The following is a 26,080-nucleotide window of genomic DNA, read 5'->3' on the forward strand; positions in this document are numbered from 1 at the left end:
CAAAAACGGAAAACCCCCCGGTCCTTAAGGGGTTAAATCAACTCTAAATAACTATACATCTAAATATATACCAAAGGGGAACAAATATAAACGATTAAAACTAAATCCTACATGGCTGACACATGATGTTAAAAGAGCAATAAACAACAAAAAAATAGCCTTCAAAAAATACAAATCTGATGGGTCAGCGATAACATTTAAACAGTACAAAGAGCTTAATAAAATCTGTAAAAATTTAATAAAAACAGCAAAAATTCAAAACAAGAGACAGGTGGCCAAAGAAAGCAAAACTAATCCTAAATATTTTTTTAGATATATAAATGCAAAAAAACAAGGACAGAGCATGTAGGACCCCTTAATAATGATAATGGGGAGGTTGTCACAGGCGATCAAGAGAAAGCGGAGCTACTGAATGGGTTCTTTAGTTCTGTATACACTATGGAAAAAGGAGCTGACATTGGCCAGGTCAGTGCTGGTAACACATCATGTAATGTACTGAACTGGCTTAATGTAGAGATGGTACAAGGTAAGTTAAGTGATATAAATGTAAGCAAATCCCCAGGGCCGGATGGACTACACCCAAGAGTTCTTAGAGAGGTAAGTTCAGTAATATCTGTACCCCTGTTCATGATATTTAGAGATTCTCTGGTGTCTGGTATGGTGCCAAGGGACTGGCGCAAGGCGAATGTGGTGCCAATCTTCAAAAAGGGCTCTAGGTCTTCCCCAGGAAACTATAGACTGGTAAGTTTAACGTGCATTGTGGGTAAATAGTTTGAAGGACTTATAAGGGATTACATACAGGAATACATAGGGGATACTTGTATTATAAGTGATAGCCAGCATGGGTTTACTAAGGATAGAAGTTGTCAAACCAATCTAATTTGCTTTTATGAAGAGGTGAGTAGAAGCCTTGACAGAGGAATGGCTGTGGATATAGTGTTTCTGGATTTTGCTAAAGCGTTTGATACTGTCCCTCATAGACGTCTGACAGGTAAGTTAAGGTCTTTGGGTTTGGAAATTTTAGTTTGTAACTGGATTGAACACTGGCTCATGGATAGTACCCAGAGAGTGGTGGTCAATGATTCGTACTCTGATTGGTCCCCGGTTATTAGTGGTGTACCCCAAGGTTCAGTACTGGGCCCGCTGTTGTTTAATTTATTTATCAATGATATAGAGGATGGTATTAACAGCTCTGTTTCTATCTTTGCAGATGACACCAAGCTTTGTAGCACGGTACAGTCTATAGAGGATGTGCATAAGTTACAAGATGACTTGGATAGACTAAGTGTCTGGGCATCCACTTGGCAAATGAGGTTCAATGTGGATAAATGTAAAGTTATGCATCTGGGTACTAATAACCTGCATGCGTCGTATGTCTTAGGGGAGATTAAACTGTCAAAGTCACTGGTAGAGAAGGATCTGGGTGTACTTGTAGATCACAGACTACAGAATAGCATGCAATGTCAGGCTGCTGCTTCCAAAGCCGGCAGGATATTGTCATGTATCAAAAGAGGCATGGACTCAAGGGACAGGGACATAATACTCCCACTTTATAAAGCATTGGTACGGCCTCACCTGGAATATGCTGTTCAGTTTTGGGCACCTGTACATAAAAGGGACACTGCGGAGTTGGAAAGGGTGCAGAGACACGCGACTAAACTAATATGGGGCATGGAACATCTTAGCTATGAGGAGCGATTAAAGGAGTTACAATTGTTTAGTCTTGAGAAGAGACGTTTAAGGGGGGATATGATAAACGTATATAAGTATATTAATGGCCCATACAAAAAATATGGAGAAAAACTGTTCCAGGTTAAACCCCCCCAAAGGACGAGGGGGCACTCCCTCCGTCTGGAGAAGAAAAAGTTTAGTCTCAAGGGGCGACACGCCTTCTTTACCGTGAGGACTGTGAATTTATGGAACGGTCTACCTCAGGAACTGGTCACAGCAGGAACAATTAACAGCTTTAAAACAGGATTAGATACATTCATGGAACAAAATAACATTAATGCTTATGAAGAAATATAAAATCCCATCCCTTCCCCAATATCGCGCCACACCCCTACCCCTTAATTCCCTGGTTGAACTTGATGGACATATGTCTTTTTTCGACCGTACTAACCATGTAACTCAAGCTCTCTCATTAAATATCCCTATAACTGACCTCTCCCGACTTAAAATGCGCTTTCCCTTCGATTGGCGCTCTCAACACATTGATTACTTAGGGAGGAATGGGGGTAGGAGAGGCAAACTCCTATTTGACCATAACTATACCCCTCTGCCTTCTGAAATTAAAGCTGATTCCACTAAATTCTCCCGTTCAGTCATATCTTGGACCGGCAGGATTGCCACCTTCAAAATGTTTATATTACCTAAATTGTTGTACCTCTTTAGAACGCTCCCTATTTCCCTGCCAGCCTCCTTTTTCACTAAAGCTCAACGCATTCTCTCCGATTTTGTCTGGGAAAACAAAAAAAACCCGACTAGCGGCAGCACTTATGTTACGTTCTAAATTAGCTGGCGGTCTAGCCACTCCGGATATCAGAAGTTATTATATAGCTACCTTAGTCTCTTTATTGAAACACTGGTGGTCACCTGAAAAGGCACCCCCTTGGGTTCAAATGGAATCAATACCTCTCTTCCCCAATACCCTACATGATCTTATGTTATTGCCAGCGTGGAATATACCCCCTTCCTCCTTTTCCAATCCTATTAATAAAGCGGCTTATACTGCATGGACCTAGTACCTCTCTAACCGAAATCTCCCACTCCCCCCAAACAAACACACCATCCCCCTGTCCCTTCTGCAGTTCTCCTCTCCTGATCTGGATCTCAGTAACTGGATATTGAAGGGAGTCTTAACCGTAGGACATCTATATCAGTGCGACACCTTACACCCATTTAGCTTTCTTCAAAATCATTATGGCATACATAAATCTGACTTTTATAAATACCTGAGACTCAGACACCTCCTACCTACCTTACAAGCGACTCCTTTAATCATCGACAAATCCATCATAAGACTTCTCTCTTCTCCCCTGAAAGGCCTCAGACCTTTTTACTCTACGTTCTCCCACTCCAATGTCTGTACTAAATCCTACCCCCTGAGACTCTGGGAGAGAGACTTAGACATAACACTTGACATAGATGACTGGAAGAGCACATTCAAATGTAACCACCATGCCATGCCCTACAGTGCTCCTCAAATGTTGAATCAACCTATAAAACTATACTAAGAAGGTATTATACCCCCAACAAGATAGCCAAGGCTTACCCTAGTACCTCCCTGTTGTGGCGGAGAGGTTGCGGGCAAATAGGTACTCTTCTCCAAACCCTTTGGACCTGTCCCCTAGCCTCCCCATTTTGGGAAGTCTGTAAACACATGGGCCCTCATTTACTATTGCAAACCAGACATGTTTTGTCGGGTTGTGCACCAGATTCTGTCGCATTGCGCCAGAAATTCTGTCTGCGCCAGAATTTGCGCCAGAATTGAGAAAATCCGACTAACTCTACATTTTGCTAAGAAAACCTAAAAGGGGCATGGCTGCTGGGAAAAGGGGGCATGGTCTCAGAAAAGGGGCGAGTTCCAGACATTTTCACAAAAACCCAACATATTTACTAAGGTTTCCACATAAAATGTGGTGGATTTGAGCTGAGGAAAACCCTACAGATCAGAGCGGGTGTAAAAAAAAAAAAATAAATAATAAATTTAGGGAAAGTGGAAAATGTAGGGAAACCTTAGTACATACGGTGGAAAATAAATTGTAGCGAATTAAAACCCACAAAGAAACCTACACTCCGTTAAATGAGGGCCATGGTAAATGAGGGCCATGGTGTTAGATTTATTCCAAAGCCGTATAAATTGCTCCCCCTCCCTTGTACTCTTATTTCTTGGCTCTAAGAACATTCCTGTGATGTATAGGGACCTTTTCTGCATCCTTTGCACTGTTGCTAAACTGACTCTCACTAGCCATTGGAAAACTACAGTGATCCCTACCAAGGAAGCAATAGTTCAGAAACTGAACACCACCTACTCATACGAAAAAGTGTTAGCTATGGGTTCGGGCCGTATGGCTAAATTTTATTTGCGTTGGGATCTGTGGCATTCTTCCCCACTATGCAAAGACATATAATAGTCACATTACACGCTTGCTCTGATAACCCATCATATAGAGCTTACACCTCAGCCATGATATAGACAACCTACACATAGGCCTTCTGCAGCTATCTCACCTGCTCCCTAGGAGCTTACATATACTATAGCCCGAATTTTGCAGGGTGACACAGGTTAATTCGAGACAAACCTCTGCTCCAGCATTAGGACGTCCTCTACAGTTTTACTTATGCCAGGAGATCACCTCCTGGTTAATTATCTGTGTGTGGACTCAGGTTATATGGTTCCTGGTTGTTTACCTTCCTTTTTTTTGTTTTTATTTTTCTCTCTTCCTTTTATGGAAAAATACATACCTTTTGTTATACCTGCCAATTATCTTATCTTTGTTACTGACAGCTGCGTCTGTCATTGATATGCCTGCCTGTCTTATCTTTTTGAAAATTGTTAATAAAAACTTAATGAAAGAAAAAATTAAATAAAGTCTATCTCCTGGAATCCTTCTGTGTTAACTTGGACACCTGAGGAGGCAGTAAAGTTGGGGTGTAGTTGGTAGCAGGTACCCACATGCCGACCGTGTCCATAGACTCAGACTCTGCAGCTACTCTTCTGCACTGTGCAGGGGGCTCATCACTCTAAGAGGATGAGGAAGAGGGTGAGTATGAGGATGCATATGAAAGTATTAATTCATCCTCGATGTCACTAGGACTGTCTGTATAAGCGAATATCATAGCGAAGGCCTCCTCTGCACTGTAAAACTGTCGTGCCTTTTTTTGTACTACAACAAATCTGATAACTGAAAAAAACGGATCAGATAACTGACGGCACGAAACTGATTTGATGACTAACTACTACCAATTAAATTTGTTATTTTTTTGGATCGGTCAAAACCGATAAGATAACAACTTGATCTGATGACTGCCTTTTTTTTATTTATTTATTTTTTGGGGGGGGGGTGTACAACAAATACTGCACGGATCAAGGGACTTAAAGACCAGATGACTGAATGCACGGATCAGATGACTGAACCTGATCTTATGACTAACAATAAAATTATTCTTTTTTTTTTTTGCGGGGGTTATGTGTACTGACGGCACAAATCTATGATTGACTGCACGGATTTGGTGACTGTCAACACAGATCTAGTGGTAAGGGACTAGACGGTGATTTTATTTTTTCGCACAGTAAAGGATTTTTTGCTGAGTCAGCAGAACTGAAAGGCTAACAGGCTCACTGAGAACAGGATCTGAATGGAGGGATCTGAGGATCTGTGAAAGCTGGTTCACATAACGTTTTCTTCCATACGGGAGCGCATACAGCGGGGGGAGCTAAAACCTCGCGCTCCCGTATGCTCCTGTATGTAATTTATTTCAATAAGCTGGCCGAAGTGAAACGTTCGGTCCGGTCGGCTCATTTTTTCGCCTTATGCGCTTTTCCCCCGGACCTAAAACTGTGGTCAACCACGGTTTTAGGTCCGGTTGTAAAAGCACATACGGCGCAAAAATGAGCCGACCGGACCAAATGTTTCACTCCGACCGGCTCATTGAAATGAATTACATACGGGAGCACATACGAAAGCATACATGAGTGCGAGGTTTTAGCTCCCCCCCTTCCGTATGCGCTCCCGAAGGGGATTAAACGTGATGTGAACCCAGCCTTAGATGTAGGATACAGCAGTTCACTCAGGGGGCTGTGGATATACTTAGGTGGGATATGTGTATACTTGGGGGCACTGGGGGATTTTTTTGTGAGGGCACAAAATCCTCACTGACAAGGAGATCCTCATTGACAAGTAGATCGTCAGTAAGGAGGCAGCTCACTAGCAGCGATCTGAGAGAGGAGGCTGAAAATCCCTTAGGGGGGCTGTAATATGTTTGTAGGGGACCTCTTGGGGGGGGGGGGGGGAACACTTGAGAAGTAACTTGAGTTTATGTGAGATCGCAGACAGCGATCTCGATCAAACTGAAAGTAACAGTAAAGTGCCGGCAGCAGCAGGAAGCAGGAGACTAACAGTGCTCCTGACCAGGGCTGTGGAGTCGGTAGATAAATGTTCCGACTCCGACTCCTTAGTTTTTTGTACTTCCGACTCAGACTCCAACTCCTCTGTATTAATATGCAAATGTATTTTAAACATTCCTTGAAGGAAAGAAAGGCAACATACATGTCACAAAGATGTCAGTGACTACAGCACTGATGGGACACAGTCAAGAGAATACACAATGATATAAGTGACTTACAGGAAGGGCCGGACTGGAATCAAAAATAGGCCCACGCATTCTAGAATAAGCAGCCCAATTTTTTTAGAGGAGGTCCAAATGCTGGGACCCCCACCAATAACCTTGGCTCTCCAGCTATTGTAAAGCTAAAACTCCCATCATGTCTGTAGCATATGTATTTGAAGAGAAAAGTAAAGACCGGCGGGGGGCGCCTAGTGTGTTACCGCAAATAAAGAAGGAATGATGTAGAGGCAAATGGGCACAGGTTGCCTGTAGGTAATGTGTGCTCACCTGGAGCGAGTGGAAAACTCGTGTATCAACCCACCAACCGGGGTAACAATGCTGGAGGATAGGGATAAGATGCCAGCGGCGGAGTACCCCTTTAAGTCAGACTTCATTATTTTTAGGGCTGAAAATAATCTTTCGACACTGACTTGGGTGGGTGGCATTGCAGTAACTATTTAGTAGGAGTCGGAGCATTGTTTGCTGACTCCGACTCCAGGTACCCAAAATTTCCTCCGACTCCTCGACTCCGAAGCACTGCTCCTGACACAGTGCTTCTAACACAGATCGGGCTGCAGGAGAGACTCTTGGGGGGTATATAATGCATGTTTTGGGGGGGGGGGGGGACACACTTGGGGGACTTATGTGAGATTGCAGACAACGACCTCACTGACAGCAACTGACAGCCGCAGCAGAATACGGGACATAGGCACAGCACTGCAGGCACAGAGTTTGTAAGCAATCAGGGGTTAATCGGGGGTTAACTCTTCTTTATACACTTTCTTCTGGTTCTGCAGGAGACTACCGAATCTGAGAAGATCAGGTAGAGAAATGAGCTTCTCAGATTCGGTAAACACCGCGAACCCCGCAAGTCACTTGTCATTGGACAGTCACTTAGTGACTGGCCAATGACAGGGATCAGCAGGAGGGGACCTTTCTGATTTGTCCCCAGCCGCCTAGTAACATCTATCAGCAGTTCAGAACAGCTGCAATGACGTTTCTATCACCATGCCACAGGAAATGGTGATAGAAAATGTATTGGACGTTTATGAACGTCCATTTGCCTTAAGTGACAGGAAAAATAGACTATATTTCTACCTCTACCTCCCTTCCTGTAAGACCAACATCCTGTTTTCCCTTTACCTCCTCTGAAAGATTGGTCTGACTGGGAAAAAAAGATGAAAAGGAGACTTTTTAGGTTGGACCTTATATAAGGGCAATCCTTTTTTCTTGTCTGCTCTTTCCAGAATAGAATTCAACTCTGGACCAAACTAAAATTTTCCATGGAAAGGAAGGGAGCAGAGTTTACTTTTTGAAGTCCTGTCTCCCAACCAAGATTTCAACCACAGTACACGCCTAGTGGTATTGGATAATACAGCAGTATGAGAAGCAAGTTTTACCGATTCTGCAGGAGGCATCTGATAAAAAATTAGATGCCATCTTAAGCATTGGTATTGGATAATACAAGTCCTGTCTCCCAACCAAGATTTCAACCACAGTACACGCCTAGTGGTATTGGATAATACAGCAGTATGAGAAGCAAGTTTTACCGATTCTGCAGGAGGCATCTGATAAAAAATTAGATGCCATCTTAAGGATTCCAAAATCTGGTCCTTAGGGGTATCAGACTGGAGGTGGTATTCCAGCTGGTCTAACCAAAATCCTGAAGTCCTGGCTACACAGGTAGAGGCTATACTAGGCCTTAAAAAGACCTGGGAGGCTGCTTCCTCACTGTTAAGCAAATTCTCTGCCTTTCTATCCATTGGATCTTTAAGTTGTGTAGCATCCTTGAAAGGCAGAGAGGTACGCTTTGCTACCTTAGCAACCGGGATGTCTACTAATGGTATCGTGTCTCAGGTAGTAGAGTCTGCGTCATCAAAGGGATATCGCCTTTTTAGACTAGGGGAATAAAAGCATTCTTTTCTGGCTTTGCCCATTCATCTTTAATAATTTTATGCAAATTTGTATGAACAGGGAAAGTACAGGGTTTCCTGTCTCCTAGGCCTCCAAAAAGCTCATCCTGGAAAGACTTAGTCTCCTGAACTTCCTCTAAATTCAAGGTAATACAAACGGACTCAGCTTGCTCTTCTGAGTGTTGCTGTGTAAGAGGTGGCGTGAAAGAGGAGTTTCAAAAACTGAGATTATCTGTTGTGCGCAGTGAATCTGTGGAGTGGGTGCGACTGCCTATAGTCCACATTCATATTTTGGGTAAGTCTTTCTCTTTTGCACATAGTGGGATAACTGTTAGAGTTTAAACACCCTTTTTCATTTTTGTTTTCTCTGTTCCACCTCTAGGGGGGAGGAGGAGTAGATTGGGCACAGGTGTATAAATCTTAGCTTGGGACTCTTATTGAGAGCTTGCTCTTCTGACTGTTGCTGTGTAAGAGGGGGCGTGAAAGAGGAGTTTCAAAAACAGGAGTTTGAAAGCAGGAGGTTGAGATCGCTGTGAGTGTTAATTTCAGAACCCACAAGGTCTACAAAAAATTTGAAGTGTTTTTGCCTATACATTTGTGAAATCCCCATAACTAGATGGCCTCCATGTTGGAAAATGCAGTCCAATGTACATCCTGTTCAATGTATGCAATCCTTGAACAACCGTTTGAGGGTGCATATTGTTGTGCGAGATGTGTGCTAGTTGTCTGTCTGGAAGCCCAGATCCTGCATCTAGAGGGGCGACTGGCAACAATGAGAAGCATTAACAACATGGAGAGGAGTCTCGTGCTCACTGAGCAGGCACTCTCGGGAATAGAGGTGGGGGAGGACAGTGGGACGGAGTTGCAGGACAGTCAGGCAGTTAGCTGGGTTACAGTTAGAAAGAGGGGTAGGGGAAAAAGTGTCAGGGAGGCTAGTCCTGAACTGGCACACCCCAACAAGTTTGCCCGCTTGGCAGATGAGGGGGATGCCATTACAGAGCTAGCAGAACTGCAGCAGGATACCGCCTCTGACCGCCAGGGGGGTGTCTGCTCCAGTAAGGAGGGAGGGAGGAGTACAGGGCAGGCCAGACAGGTACTAGTGGTGGGGGACTCAATTATTAGGGGGACAGACAGGGCAATCTGTCACAAAGACCGGGATCGCCGAACAGTGTGTTGTCTGCCTGGCGCACAAGTTCGGCACATCGTGGATCGGGTTGACAGGTTGCTGGGCGGGGCTGGAGAGGACCCAGCAGTCATGGTACATATTGGCACCAATGACAAAGTAAGAGGTAGGTGGAGTGTCCTTAAAAATGATTTCAGGGACTTAGGCCGCAAGCTTAAGGCAAGGACCTCCAAGGTAGTATTTTCTGAAATACTACCAGTACCACGAGTCGCACCAGAGAGGCAGCGGGAGATCAGGGAGGTAAACAAGTGGCTCAGAAGCTGGTGTAGGAAGGAAGGGTTTGGGTTCATGGAGAACTGGGCTGACTTCGCTGTCGGTTATCGGCTCTACTGTAGGGACGGGCTGCACCTCAATGGGGAGGGTGCAGCTTTGCTTGGGGAGAAGATGGCTAGAATGGTGGAGGAGTGTTTAAACTAGGGACTTGGGGGGAAGGAACCTACAGCAAAGAGGGGGAAGATAGTGTAGATAGAGAGGTGGGAATTATAAATGTTCCTGGGGGTGGAGTGGAGGGAGGGGATAGAATAGTTAATAGGAATAGGCTTCATAGGAAAATAAAACTTACACCCTTGAATCCCATTAACCCCAATAACATAAAGGATGGAAATGTAAAGTGTATGTTCACAAATGCCAGAAGCCTAGCAAATAAAATTGGGGAGCTTGAGGCCTTGATACTGGAGGAACATATTGATATAGTTGGGGTCACTGAGACATGGCTGGACTCCTCGCATGACTGGGCTGTCAATCTGCAGGGGTTTACATTGTTTCGCAAGGATAGAATGAACAGAAAAGGTGGTGGAGTCTGTCTGTATGTAAGAAGTGGTATGAAAGTCAGTGTGAACGATGCCATAGTGTGTGATGATTCTGAGGAGGTGGAATCACTGTGGGTAGAATTACAAAAGGAGCGAAATACTGAAAAAATAATACTTGGTGTAATCTACAGACCCCCTAATATCACTGAAGAGATAGAAGTTCGGCTTCATAAACAAATAGAGAGGGCCGCCCGGGCAGGTACAGTGGTAATAATGGGAGATTTTAACTATCCAGTTATAGATTGGGGTCCGGGGTTGGCTAAAACTACAAAGGGGCGACAATTCCTAAATTTATTGCAAGATAATTTTATGGGCCAGTTTGGAGGACCCAACAAAAAGTGATGCCTTGTTGGATCTGATCATTTCCAACAACGCAGAGCTGGTTGGTAATGTAACTGTGCGGGAAAACCTTGGTAATAGCGACCACAATATAGTTACTTTTGACTTAAAATGTAGAAAACAAAGACAGGCGGGGAAGGCAAAAACATATAACTTTAAAAAGGCAAACTTCCCTGGGCTGAGAGCTGCACTACAGGACATAGACTGGGTGGAGGTGTTGTCAAATACTGATACAGAAGGTAAATGGGACATCTTTAAATCAACTCTAAATAACTATACAGCTAAATATATACCAAAGGGGAACAAATATAAACGATTAAAACTAAATCCAACATGGCTGACAAATGATGTTAAAAGAGCTATAAACAACAACAAAAATTGCCTTCAAAAAATTCAAATCTGATAGGTCAGCTATAACATTTAAACAGTACAAAGAGCTTAATAAAATCTGTAAAAATGTAATAAAAACAGCAAAAATTCAAAACGAGAGACAGGTGGCCAAAGAAAGCAAAACTAATCCTAAATATTTTTTTAGATATATAAATGCAAAAAAACCAAGGACAGAGCATGTAGGACCCCTTAATAATGATAATGGGGAGGTTGTCACGGGCGATCAAGAGAAGGCAGAGCTACTGAATGAGTTCTTTAGTTCTGTATACACTATGGAAAAAGGAGCTGACATTGGCCAGGTCAGTGCTGGTAACACATCATGTAATGTACTGAACTGGCTTAATGTAGAGATAGGTAAGTTAAGTAATATAAATGTAAGCAAATCTCCAGGGCCAGATGGATTGCACCCAAGAGTTCTTAGAGAGGTAAGTTCAGTAATATCTGTACCCCTGTTCATGATATTTAGAGATTCTCTGGTGTCTGGTATTGTGCCAAGGGACTGGCGCAAGGCGAATGTGGTGCCAATCTTCAAAAAGGGCTCTAGGTCTTCCCCAGGAAACTATAGACCGGTAAGTTTAACGTGCATTGTGGGTAAATTGTTTGAAGGACTTATAAGGGATTACATACAGTAATACATAGGGGATAATTGTATTTTAAGTGATAGCCAGCATGGGTTTACTAAGGATAGAAGTTGTCAAACCAATCTAATTTGCTTTTATGAAGAGGTGAGTAGAAGCCTTGACAGAGGAATGGCTGTGGATATAGTGTTTCTGGATTTTGCTAAAGCATTTGATACTGTCCCTCATAGATGTCTGACAGGTAAGTTAAGGTCTTTGGGTTTGGAAATTTTAGTTTGTAACTGGATTGAACACTGGCTCATGGATCGTACCCAGAGAGTGGTGGTCAATAATTCGTACTCTGATTGGTCCCCGGTAATTAGTGGTGTACCCCAAGGTTCAGTACTGGGCCCGCTGTTGTTTAATTTATTTATCAATGATATAGAGGATGGTATTAACAGCTCTGTTTCTATCTTTGCAGATGACACCAAGCTTTGTAGCACGGTACAGTCTATAGAGGATGTGCATAAGTTACAAGATGACTTGGATAGACTAAGTGTCTGGGCATCCACTTGGCAAATGAGGTTCAATGTGGATAAATGTAAAGTTATGCATCTGGGTACTAGTAACCTGCATGCGTCGTATGTCTTAGGGGGGAGTAAACTGGCAGAGTCACTGGTAGAGAAGGATCTGGGTGTACTTGTAGATCACAGACTACAGAATAGCATGCAATGTCAGGCTGCTGCTTCCAAAGCCGGCAGGATATTGTCATGTATCAAAAGAGGCATGGACTCAAGGGACAGGGACATAATACTCCCCCTTTATAAAGCATTGGTACGGCCTCACCTGGAATATGCTGTTCAGTTTTGGGCACCTGTACATAAAAGGGACACTGCGGAGTTGGAAAGGGTGCAGAGACACGCGACTAAACTAATATGGGGCATGGAACATCTTAGCTATGAGGAGCGATTAAAGGAGTTACAATTGTTTAGTCTTGAGAAGAGACGTTTAAGGGGGGATATGATAAACGTATATAAGTATATTAATGGCCCATACAAAAAATATGGAGAAAAACTGTTCCAGGTTAAACCCCCCCAAAGGACGAGGGGGCACTCCCTCCATCTGGAGAAGAAAAAGTTTAGTCTCAAAGGCGACACACCTTCTTTACCATGAGAACTGTGAACTTATGAAACAGTCTACCTCAGGAACTGGTCACAGCAGGAAAAATTAACAGCTTTAAAACAGGATTAGATACATTCCTGGAACAAAATAACATGAATGCTCATGAAGAAATATAAAATCCCATCCCTTCCCCAATATCGCGCCACACCCCTACCCCTTAATTCCCTGGTTGAACTTGATGGACATATGTCTTTTTATGACCGTACTAACTATGTAACTATGTAAGGATTCTATATCATCAGAATTAAACAAGAATTTTTTCAAAGAGGAAGCTTCCTCCTTATGAGGATTTTCAACGTATTCTTCCAAGTGGATGCCACAGGAGTAACAGGTGCAAAAGAGGCTAATGCAGAGTGTATCTCTGAATGAATCATGGATTTAATTTCTTGCATAAGAGTTGGAGAGTCATCTTTTACTACTGATGCAATGCATGATTTACATAAGGGTTTAGAAGCAGATTCAGGAAACTCCTTATAGCAAATAACACATTTCTTGGGTTTTTATTTTTTCGGTTTAACCGAAGAACCTGTAGAATCCTTGTCTCCCTGCAATACAAGGAAGAGAAGGATAAAACACCATGGAATGAAGATAGGCCAGAGCAGACCCATAGTCCCTCAGTACTCACGGATCCTGGGATCACTGGAGGATCTGGAACTTTTGCAGGTGAGCTCATGATGCAGTCTTGTATTATCCAACGCTGGTTTAATTTACATTTGAAAACCGACCACTAGGGGTCTCCCTCCTAGTGGCCGGCTGCAGCCTGGCGTGACGTCACGCCTGAAAAAGGACTGATTTTGGCCTGGCAATCAGTCCTTTTTCAGTTAGGCTGCATTCGCTCCCTGCCTGTCAATCGGACAGGCAGGGAGCGAGCGCATTGGCTCCCCGGCCACCCCTCCCGCACATCGTCGCCGCCTCGTCGCCGCCGCTGTCCCTGCACGCCCGCTGCCGGACTCTGCAGTAAGTGTAATGAGGGAACGGGGTATGCGGGAGGGGGGTTTGTGATGGAGGGAACGGGGTATGCGGGGGGGGCGGGGGGGTTGTGATGGAGGGAACGGGGTATGGCGCGGGGGGGGGGGGGGAGGGAGACGGAGGGAACGGGGTATGGCGCGGGGGGGGGGGGGGGGAGGGAGACGGAGGGGACGGGCTAGTGCCGCATGTAACTAATAGTTTATCTACACAGGGTGCCTCCAGCTGTTTCAATACTACAACTCCCAGCATGCCCTGACAGCCAATAGATGTCAGGGCAAGCTTGGAGTTGAAGTGGTGAAACAGCTGGAGGCACCCTGTGTAGATGAACTAAGGGCGGAAGTACCCCCAGCAGGCATCAGTGACGTGGTGCCTGCTGGGGAAGTCTGCCTGGTAGTGAGCACACTGCCAGGCAGACCAAAGGCATTTTTAATATAGTAAAAATAAAAATTTAAAGCAGGGAGGGGGTTAGGGATAGAGGGGCAATAGGCAGGGACAGAAAAAAAACAAATAGGATGGTGGGAGCTACCCTTTAAGGACGCCGGGCGTATGCATACGCCCTGCATGCCGAGTCCTTAAGGAAGTGGGGCGTATGCATACACCCGTGGGAATTCCGGTCCCCGCCGCTAGCCGGTTGGGGACCGGACCGGAATGCCTGCTGAAATCCCGGCACATCGCCGAGGGGGGTCCTTAGACCCCCCCATGTCGACGATCGCAGAAAATAGATTTTCTGCTATTCTGGGCTGATCGGGTCTCTGGTGACCCGATCAACCGGAAAATAGGGATGATCGGAGCTGTCAGGGACAGCCCCGATCATCCTGAGGGCTAGGAGCGAGGTTGCAGTGCTGGCAACCCCCGTTCTGCCCACCCCTGGATGTTGAGGGGAACATGGGGAGAAGATGGAGGCCGGTACCTGGAGAAGAAGATGCCTGGGGACACCCGATCGTCGGGAGACTGCTGGATCCTGGCTCAGGTAGGGAAACTACGGTGTGGGTGGGGGGGAGGGGGGGGGGGGGTATGAAAGTGAAAGTAAAGTGATCTTTACTGTGGCAACCACTAGGAAGGCCAAGCTGCAACTCCCAGCATGCCCAGACAGTCAAAGGCTGTCTGGGCATGCTGGGAGTTGAAGTTTTGCAACATCTGGAGGGCCACAGTTTGGAGACCACTGTTACAGTGGTGCCCAAACGGTAGCCCTCCAGGTGTTGCCAAACTACAACTCTCAGCATGCCTATACTGCCCAGGCATGCTGGGAGTTGTAGTTCTGAAACATTTGTCCCTTCAGATTTTGCAATTTTAATGAAATTTTAGAAAACTGCTGCTCTACTTTGAAGCCCTCTAATTTTTTCAAAAAGCAAAAATATGTCCATTTTATGATGCCAACATAAAGTGGACATATTGTATTTGTGAATAAAAATAAAAATGTATTTGGAATATCCATTTTCCTTAAAAGTAGAGAGCTTCAAAGCTAGAAAAATGCAACATTTTCAAAATTTTTATGAAATTTGGGGATTTTTCACCAAAAAAGGATGCAAGTAATGCCGAAAATTTACCACCAAAATAAAGTAGAATATGTCACGAAAAAACAAACCCCCCATGTCGATGATCGTCGATTTGCGGAAATTCCGGGTCAATCAGGTCCCTGGTAAAAAAGAATGATAGGTGCCATCCGAGATGGCAGTTATCATCCTTTGGCAGCACCCGCGGCTGGGGCCCCCGATCCCCGGCATCGGGATAGAGGCCCCACCAGTGCAGTCGGCGCCGGCAGGCAGGATCTTCAGAGCGCAGGAGCAGGTGGTAAGGCTGGCCGCCTGCTGTTGCTTAGCAACAACTCCGAGCATGCACACAAGGGCATGGTGGGAGTTGTTGAGCTGCAAAAGCAGAAGGCACAACTATAACTCCCAGCATGCCCATTGGTAGTTTGTGTATGCTTGGGGTTGCAGTTATGCAACAGCTGGAGGCACATTTTTTGGCACAGACAGCCAAAGGGCATGCTGGGAGTTGTGCTGGCAGTAGTGTGCCTCCGGTTGTTGCATAACTACAAGTCCCAGCATGCCCTTGTGTGCATGCTGGGAGATGTTTCTAAGCAACAGAAGGCAGCCAGCCTTACCTCCTGCTGCTGCGCTCTGAAGATCCTGCCGGCCCCGACTGAGCTGGTGGGGCCTCGATGCCGAGGATCGGGGGCCCCAGCCTCAGGTACACACTCCCGGCACCCGCTCTCTCCTTTATAAATCGTACATGCTGGGACTTATAGCTTTGCAAGAGCTGGAGGCACACTGGTTGCAAAACACTGAGTTAAGTAACAAACTCTCAGTGTTTTGCATACAGTATGCCTCCAGATGTGGCATAACTACAACCCCCAGCATGCACAAAATCCAAAGGGCATGCTGGGAGTTGTTTTGCAACAGCTGGAGGTTTGCCCCCCCCCCCCCCCCCCCCTGTACAGGGTACAGTCACACAGGCAGGGGTTTACAGTGAGTTTCTCGCTGCAAGTTTGAGATGCAGCAGATTTTCTGCTGCAGCTCAAACTCCCTGCGGGAAACTTGCTGTAAACCCCCGCCCGTGTGACTGTTCCCTAAAAACTTACACAATACTACACAAAATAAAAAGTAAAACACTACATATACAGTCAGGTCCATAAATATTGGGACATCAACACAATTCTAACATTTTTGGCTCAATATATCACCACAATGGATTTGAAATTAAAGGAACAAGATGTGCTTTAACTCCAGACTGTCAGCTTTAATTTGAGGGTATTTACAAATCAGGTGAACGGTGTAGGAATTACAACAGTTTTCATGTGTGCCTCCCACTTGCTAAGGGACCAAAATTAATGGGACAATTGGCTTCTCAGCTGCTCCATGGCCAGGTGTGTGTTATTCCCTCATTATCCCAATTATAATGAGCAGATAAAAAGGTCCAGAGTTCATTTCAAGTGTGTTATTTGCATTTGGAATATGTTGCTGTCAACTCTCAAGATGAGATCCAAAAAGCGGTCACTATCAGTGAAGAAAGCCATCATTAGGCTGAAAAAAAACAAACCCATTAGAGAGATAGTTAAAACATTAGGCGTGGCCAAAACAACTGTTTGGAACATTCTTAAAAAGAAGGAATGCACCGGTGAGCTCAGCAACACCAAAAGACCCAGAAGACAAAGGAAAACAACTGTCGAGGATGACCGAAGAATTCTTTCCCTGGTGAAGAAAACCCCCTTCACAACAGTTGGCCAGATCAAGAACACTCTCCAGGAGGTAGGTGTATGTGTGTCAAAGGCAACAATCAAGAGAAGACCTCACCAGAGTTCACCACAAGATGTAAACCTTTGGTGAGCCTCAAAAACAGGAAGACCAGATTAGAGTTTGCCAAACGACATCTAAAAAAGCTTTCACAGTTCTGGAACAGCATCCTATGGACAGATGAGACCAAGATCAACTTGTACCAGAGTTATGGGAAGAGAAGAGTATCCTAAGCAAACCACCTCATCAGTGAAGCATGGTGGTGGTAGTGTCATGGTGTGGGCATGTATGGCTGCCAATGGGACTGCTTCTCTTGTATTTATTGTAGATGTGACTGCTGACAAAAGCAGCAGGATGAATTCTGAAGAGTTTCAGGCAATATTATCTTCTCATATTCAGCAAAATGCTTCAGAACTCATTGGACGGCGCCTTGGACAGTGCAGATGGACAATGATCCAGAGCATACTGCAAAAGCAACCAAAGATTTTTTTTTAAGGGAAATAAATGGAGTTGCAGTAGAGGTCTGGCAGAGAATCACCAAGGATGAAACCCAGTGGATGCAAGGATGCATTCCAAACTTCAGGATGTAATTGACTGCAAAGTTGAAAGTTTGATTTATGATTATTCTGTCTCATTACTTTTGGTCCCTTAACAAGTGGGAGGCACATATGCAAACTGTTGTAATTCCTACACTGTTCACCTGATTTGGATGTAAATACCCTCAAATTAAAGCTGACAATCTGCAGTTAAAACACATTGTGTTAGTTTAATTTCAAATCCTTCAAATCCCTTGTGGTGGTGTATTGAGCCAAAATTTTTACAATTGTGTTGATGTCCAAATATTTATGGACCTGACTGAACATATATACCCCTACACAGTTATGCCGGGCCGCACAACCCCCCCCCCCCCCATACCAATGAAAAACCATCTGGTACGGCACCATTTCCAAAATGGAGCCTCCAGCTGTTGCAAAACAACAACTCCCAGTATTGCCGGACAGCCATTGACTGTCCAGGCATCCTGGGAGTTTTGCAACAGCTGGAGACACCCTGTTTGGGAAACATTGCCGTAGGGTAATTTTGGTATCAGAGGTAAGCGTAATTCTGGCATCCGGATCAGTCTCTATGCAAATACCTAATTTAGGCCTCATGGCACTCTCTCACTTCAGAGCTCTGTCGTATTTCAAGGCAACAATTTAGTGCCACATATGGGGTATTTTCATACTGGGGAGAAATTGCCTAACAAATTTTGGGGGCTTTTTCTCCTTTTACCCCTTATGAAAAGGTAAATTCAGGGTCTACACTTGCATGCTATTGTAAAAAATGTCTTTTTTTTTTTTTTACACTAACATGCTGATGTTGCCCCATACTTTTCATTTTCACAAGAGGTAAAAGGGAAAAAAAAAGACTCCCAAAATTTGTAACACAATTTCTCCCGAGTACGGAAATACCCCATATGTGGACATAAAATTCTCTGCGGGTGCACAACAGGGCTCAGGAGGCAGGGATGTGGAATTTCTACTGCCCAACGCCCGGGACTAGCAGTTTTGGGCACCGGGCAGGTGAATTTGTCCGGCCCTTAGCCCGGCTTCGGGCAAGCAGGGCCGGACCTGACAAGTGCGGCGGATCTGCAGTCTGTATGGAGCGGGCTGCCGACTCCTGCCCGCTCCATACTCTGCAGCCTGTGTCCTCGGAAGCAGAGCAGGGGAGATGAGAAGCTGTGTATTTGTCTTCTCTCCCCTGCTCTGCAGACGTGCGGGGGGAGATTCGGGGGCGTGGCTTATTTCTCCCCGTGCAGACCTGCGTCCTCTGCCTTCACTCCCCGCACGTCTGCACGGGGAGACTGCATGCGGCGCTCACAGGGGAGTATGGAGCGGGCTCGGGATTCCTGCCCGCTCCATACTCTGCAGCCCCCGGCTGTTCTCAGTAGCCGGGGGCCGCCACTAATAGCCAGCATGCGGCGATCTCCGCGGCTGGCTATTAACCCTTTAGATCGCCGCTGTCAAAGCTGACAGCGGCGTCTAAAGGGAGATGTGAACGCTCCCTGGTGGGCTAGTGGGATGGATCGCCCCCCTGCAGCGTGATCGCAGGGGGGCGATCCACTATAGAGGTAGCCGGAGGGCTTACCTCTGCTTCCTCCTGTCCCGGCTCTGTCATTGATAGATCCTGGCTGGACCAGGCTCTATCAATGGATCACAGAGCACACAGATTAATAGAGTTCAATAGAACTCTATTCATCTGTCTGAGGAATCTAATGATTCCTCATAAGTCTAATAAAGTGTCAAAAAAAAAATTATAATAAATAAAAGTTTTAATAAAAGTTTGAAAGACACATATTAACCCAGTGGTCTTCAAACTGTGCCCCTCCAGATGTTACAAAACTACAATTCCCAGCATGCCAGGACAGCCGTTTGCTGTCCGGGCATGCTGGGAGTTGTAGTTTTGCAACATATGGAGGGCCACAGTTTGAAGACCGCTGCATTAACCCCTTCCATGTTAAAAGTTCAAATCACCCCCTTTTCCTATATAAAAACATGCAAACATAATAAAAATAAACATATTTGGTATCGCTTCGTGCGTAATTGTACAACCTATGAAAATATAACATTATGTATCCCGTATGGTAAATGTAAAAAAAATACCAAACCACAGATTTGAAATTTTTATAATATCCCAGAAAAAAAAAGTTAAAAAGCGATTAAAAAGTCAGATCAATAGCAAAATGGTACCGATACAAAAAACAGATTATGGCGCAAGAAATGAGCCCTCATACAGCCTGGTATGCGGGAAAAAAAATAAAGCTGCAGGGGTTAAAAAATGGCAATTAAAAAAAATTAGAAAAAGTCCAGAATTAGTAAAACATGACGTAAACGATACAAATCTGGTATTGCTGTAATCAGGCGCCTAAAGTATAAAACTAACATGTTACCTCAACCACAAGGTAAATGGCGCAGAAAAGAAAAACCACCAAATCTGCAAAATTATCTTTTACTATTTCAATTTCACTTCCCTTAATATATATTTATATATTTTTTGGGTTCGGAGAATCATTATAGTAGGTAGTTACGGCTTTTATAGGGCGAGGAGGAAAAAACGAGAGCGTAAAAGCGAAAATTGGCCCGGACAAGAGGATCGTCATGAGGGACAAGTAGATTTTGCTCCATTTTAGTCCCGTGGACAAGTAGTTTTTTATAAAATTTCCACACCCCTGGGAGGGAGAGCGGACTATGTAAATTTGAGGCCTAAATTGGGGATTTGCACAGGGGTGGCTCATTTTACAGCGGTTCCTACAAACGCAAAAAAATTTATACCCTCATGTGACCCCATTTTGGAAACTACACCCCTCACAAAACGTAACAAGGGGCATAGGTGGGCCCTAACACCCCACAGGTGTTTTACTATTTTCGTTAACGTTGGATGGGAAAATAAAAAAAGTTTTCACTAAAATGCTTGTGTTACCCTAAATTTTTCATTTCCACAAGGGAAAATAGGAAGAAAAAAAAAAAGCCCCCCAAAATGTGTAACCCCATTACTTCTGAGTAAGAACATAGCCCATATGTGGATGTAAAGTGCTCTGCTGATGCACTACAATGCTCAGGAGGAGCGCCATACGGCTTTTAGAGAGAAAATGTGTCCAGAATTGAAGGCCACGTGTGTTTACAAAGCCCCATGGTGCCAGAACGATGGACCCCATTTTGGAAACTACACCCCTCACCGAATGTTATAAGGGGTACAGTAAGCATTTACACCCCACAGGTGTCTGACAGATTTTTGGAACAGTGGTCCGAGAAAATGAAAAATAAAATTTTTAAATTTGCACAGCCCAATGTCACAAAGATCTGTCAAACACCAGTGGGGTGTAAATGCTCAATATAACCCTTATTATATTAAATTCTGTGAGGGGTGTAGTTTCCAAAATGACATCACATGTGGAGGGGGGGTCCACTGTTCTGGCACCATGGGGGCTTTGTAAAATGCACATGGCCCCCGACTTCCATTTCAAACAAATTCGCTCTCCAAAAGCCAAATGTGACTCCTTCTCTTCTGAGCATTGTAGTGCGCCAGCAGAGCACTCGACGTCCACACATGGAGTATTTTCATACTCAGAAGAAATGGGGTTAAAAAAAAAAAAAAAAACATTCACTATACCCCTTGTTACATTCCTTGAGGGATGTAGTTTCCAAAGTAGTATGTTTTTTTTCTTTTTTTTTCTTTTTGCTGTTCTGGCACCATAGGGGCTTCCTAACTGCAACATGCCCACCAAAAACCATTTCCGCAAAATTCAGTCTCCAAAATCCCATTGTCACTCCTTCCCTTCTGAGCCCTCTAGTGCACCCACTTTACATCTACATATGAGGTATTTCCTTACACAAGAGAAATTGGGTTACAAATTTTTTTTTTTGGGGGGGGGGGGGGGGGGGGATTTCTCTCCTTTTACCCCTTGTAAAAATAAAAAATAAAATGGCTCTACCAGAACATGAGAGTGTAAAAAAAATTAAGATTTTGAATTTTCTCCTTCACTTTGCTGCTATTCCTGTGAGACACCTAAAGGGTTAACAAACTTTCTAAATGTCATTTTGAACGCTTTGAGAGGTGCAGTTTCTGTAATCATAATGTCATTCATGGGGTATTTCTCACAGAAAGGCCCCTCAAATCCACTTCAAACTTAAAGGGGTATTCGAGGCAAAACTTTTTTTTATATATATATATATATATCAACTGGCTCCGGAAAGTTAAAAAGATTTGTAAATTACTTCTATAAAAAAAATCTTAATCCTTCCAATAGTTATTAGCTTCTGAAGTTTTCTGTCTAACTGCTCAATGATGAGGTCACGTCCAGGGAGCTGTGCATGATGGGAGAATATCCCCATAGGAGCTGCACAGCCTCACGTCCTCCCGGGACGTGAGTCATCAGAGAGCAGTTAGACAGAAAACAAAAACTCAACTTCAGAAACTAATAACTATTGGAAGGATTAGGATTGAGGGTTGCTGGGATTCCACTCAATATTAACCCCTTAAGGACTCAGGGTTTTTCCGTTTTTGCACTTTCGTTTTTTTTTTTTTATGGGAAAAGGGGGGTGATTCAAACTTTTAATAGGGAAGGGGTTACATGACCTTTGTTAACTTTTCTTTTCACTTTTTTTTTTTTTGCAGTGTTATAGCTCCCATAGGGACCTGCAGACACTGATCTCCTATGCTGATCCCTGCAAAGCCATAGCTTTGCACGGTTCAGTCAGATAGGTGGTTGATTGCTCAAGCCTGTAGCTCAGGCTTGGAGCAATCAATCGACCATCGGACAAGGCAGAGAGAGGTAAGGAGACCTCCGCCTGCGTCCCAGCTGATCGGAACATCGCGATTTTATCGCGCTGTCCCTATCAGCCCGACTGAGCTGCCGGGAACCGTTTACTTTAGTTTTCAGACGCGGCGGTCAACTTTGATCGCCGCGTCAGAAGGAACAGCGCGCGGCACAACGATCGGAGAGGAGACCCCTAGTGGCCGGTTTTCAAATGTAAAATACACTACGTTAATAAAAAAAAATTTAAAAAAGTTAACTATATTAGAGATATAAGAAAGAAAGTTTCTGAGTTCCAAAAATGCTAAATTTTCTAAATTTTTAATAAAATTTGGGGATTTTTCACCAAGAAAGGATGCAAGTAACGACAAAAGTTTACCAGTATGTTGAAGTAGAATATGTCACAAAAAATACAAACAAGCAATCTCGGAATCAGAATAAAAGTTAAAAGCATCTCAGAGTTATTAATGCATAAAGTGAGAGTGTTCAGAATTGCAAAAAAGGGCTGAGTCCTTAAGGTGAAAACGGGCTGTTTAAGCTGTCAATGACCACTGTGAGGAACCAAGTGAGGAAAAGGAAGACCACAGGCCAGAAGCGGCAGGCCTAGTAAAATATCAGAGGCAAAGGTGAAGAAGGATGGTGTAAACAGTCAAAAACAGCCCACAGACCACCTCCAGGACCTACATCATCTTGCTGCAGATGTCACAGCTGTCACTGTGCATCACTTAACAATTCAATGCACTTTGCACAGAGAAGCAGTATGGGAGAGCGATGCGGAAAAAGCCTTTTCTGCACACACGCCACAAACAGTCGCTTGAGGTATGCAGCCAGACATTTGGAGGAGCCAGTTTCATTTTGTAAGAAAGTGCTGTGAATTGATTAAACAAAGTTGGAGTTATTTGATCATAAGGGGCATTATGCATGGCGTTAAAAGAACACAGCATTGCAGGGCAAAAGCTTGCTACCCACAGTAAAGTTTGGTGGACTGTGTAGGGCTGTGTGGTCAGAGATGGTACTGGAAGTCTTGTTAAAGTTGAGGGTTGCTGGGATTCCACTCAATATTAAAGGGGTACTCCAGTGAAAAACTTTTTTTTTTTTTTAAATCAACTGGTACCAGAAAGTTAAACAGATTTGTAAATGACTTCTATTAAAAAATCTTAATCCTTCCATTATTCAATATTCAATCCAATACTTATTAGATGCTGAATACTATAGTGGAAATTATTTTCCGTTTGAAACACAGAGCTGTCTGCTGACATCATGAGCACAGTGCTCTCTGCTGACATCTCTGTCCATTTTAGGAACTTTAGGAGAATAGGAGAAAATCCCCAAAGCAAACATATGCTGTTTCTAAAATGGACAGAGATGTCAGCAGAGAGCACTGTGCTCATGATGTCAGCAGACAGCTCTGTGTTTCAAAAAGAAAATAATTCCCGCTGTAGTATTCAGCAGCTAATAAGTACTGGAAGGATTAAGATTTTTTAATAGAAGTAATTTACAAATCTGTTTAACTTTCTGGCACCAGTTAATTAAAAAAAATAAAGTTTTCCACCGGAGTACCCCTTTAACAGATACTTGAAAATAATGTAGAGGAATCAGTCAGTCAACTTAAAATTACGCATGGGCTGGATATTTCAAAAAGACAACGACCCAAAACATTGCGCAGAAGAACAACTCCAATGTTCTGGAATGGCAATTCCACCCCCCCAGACCTGAATATCATTGAAAATCTGTGGCGTGATGTGAAGCAGGCTATCCATGTTCGGCAACAATTAAACCTAACTAGAGAGGTTATGCAAGGATGAATGGTCCAAACACTCCTTACAGGCTATAGGAAGCGTCTAGAAGCCATTATTTCAGCTAAAGGAGGCTCAACTAAATATTGATGTGATATTTCTGTTGAGGTGCGCAAGTTTATGCACCCGTCTACTTTTATTTTAATGTAGTTTGCACATTTTCTGTATATCCAATAAACCTCATTTCACTGTGTCTTTCAGATATTTGATAGCTCAAAATTAAATTGCTGATCTATACACCCAATTATTTATGAAAATCATGGACTGTAAATCCCTGTGTACATTCCCTTCATTTAATGGACAGGACCGCAAACTACACTATTCTGCCCATCATAGGTTATGGGAACCTGGTGTCAATTTGTGGAAATATATTTAGGTATACATATTTGTGTGAAAGGATACTTAACTCCCACATAACATCAAACTTTAGTTTGTCTGGATATTAATATCTATCCTCTACCATTGTCCCCTGAAAGGGTCCTGTATTGCCAAAATAGGTAGGGACGTTAGGTATATATATCTTTTTTTTTTTTTTTTACGGATTATTTTGCTGTTTTTGCCCTATATGAGCTTTACTGTGTGCATCTAACATTGTACTGTATATACTATATTGTATGCATATTTGTATATTGTATATTTCAAGCCTAATCTCCCTTGCTGACAGATTGTTTTAAGCTATGTTTGGGCTTGTCCTAGCAGGTATTATGCACTTAGTAGTAACCCAGAAAGAGGGGAAAAAAGGGACATTTAGGGTACGTTCCCACACGGCGTATTTGCTGCTGCGTATTTTATTTTCCCTGTTGAAGTCAATGGGTAGGAAAATACGCAGCACCAAATACGCAGCAAATACGCAGCAAAATACGCCGTGTGGGAATGCACCCTTAAGGAGGGATAGGTTTGTGCACATGGTCTAGACTTTAGGTCTTGGGTGAGGACCAGCCATTTTATTAGGGGGAGTTAGTAGGGTCACTTATTTCAAGTCAGTCTCTTACTCCTCGCCTTTCATCTCTGGGCAGATTTTGACCAATTTGTTTTGCTATTTTGCTTGGATGGTTTTCACATACTGTTTGGAAAATTTGGGCCATTTTATGATACTATGAGTGTTTTGGTACCCGTTTGTAGCGCTGTATTTTTCTGGTACTGACATTTTTTTTTAATATTTGAAATAAAGATATTTTAGGTTTGTTTCTCTTTGTTAGTCCTTTTAATACAATCCTTTTGTCTGATTTGAGGACGTACCCGAGTAAACCTTGGTCCCAGCCCTTGATGACCTGTCCAGCGCCCAGTGTGAAGGTGAATGGTTGATTTCTGGGAATGCTGCTATCAAACTCTGTGCCATCCTCCAACTTTCCCTGTAAAAAAATTAAAAAAAGTTTACAGGACTGAACGTTCTTTCTGGATGTTTAGGATAATATCAAACAGACTGATTAAGATAGATCTGTCCAATTAGGAAGGATTTAGTAGACTGAGGACAATGTTCCGGAGATTCATCCTGTCTACTCATCACAATTATCACCACAGAAAGGGCCTGTCAGTCTTCAGATTTCACAATTTCTTTGCAAAAATGCATGTTTAATGAAGTCTGTGCACTAAGCAAACAATAAATTAAGATTTTCTAGAAATAATAACTCACATTTTATTGCAAGTACATAATGAATCCACTTCATGAACTATAAACTAAATACAAAGTCAAAGTAAGTTCTGTCCACGCAGTTTGAGCTATGTGTTTCAAGTAGATAAAAAATTTAAAAGCTTTACTCTTGCTATCCTTTCAATTACATATAAGATTTTTTTGATTGCCTCGAAAATGGAATACTGTGTGCACAAGCTTAACCCCTTAACGACCACGGACGTAAATGTACGTCCTGGCTTGGCGGTACTTCGCGCACCAGGACGTACATTTACGTCCTGGGTATGACCACGAGCATCGGAGCGGTGCTCGTGTCATACACGGCAGGTTCCGGCTGCTATCAGCGATCGCGCGGATGTCTGCCATCCATTAACCCCCTCAGATGCCGTGATCAGTACAGATCATGGCATCTGCGGCAATGCGCACCTTAAAATAGATGATCAGATCGCCGGCAGC

The 26,080-nt window shown here is 43.7% G+C and overlaps 1 protein-coding gene across 3 annotated transcripts in view; it reads right to left on the minus strand.

Annotated features, from left to right (window-relative positions):
* Positions 1–26,080, minus strand: part of FKBP2 (FKBP prolyl isomerase 2) — a 132,492-nt gene that overhangs the window by 46,081 nt on the left and 60,331 nt on the right. For all 3 annotated transcript variants that reach the window (XM_056527182.1, XM_056527181.1, XM_056527183.1), the window contains exon 3: positions 25,234–25,346. In XM_056527182.1, coding sequence (XP_056383157.1) covers positions 25,234–25,346 — 113 coding nt within the window. The remainder of the gene's footprint in view (positions 1–25,233; positions 25,347–26,080) is intronic.

Source organism: Hyla sarda, chromosome 6 (assembly GCF_029499605.1).
Source record: "Hyla sarda isolate aHylSar1 chromosome 6, aHylSar1.hap1, whole genome shotgun sequence".
In the NCBI taxonomy this organism is placed as follows: domain Eukaryota; kingdom Metazoa; phylum Chordata; class Amphibia; order Anura; family Hylidae; genus Hyla; species Hyla sarda.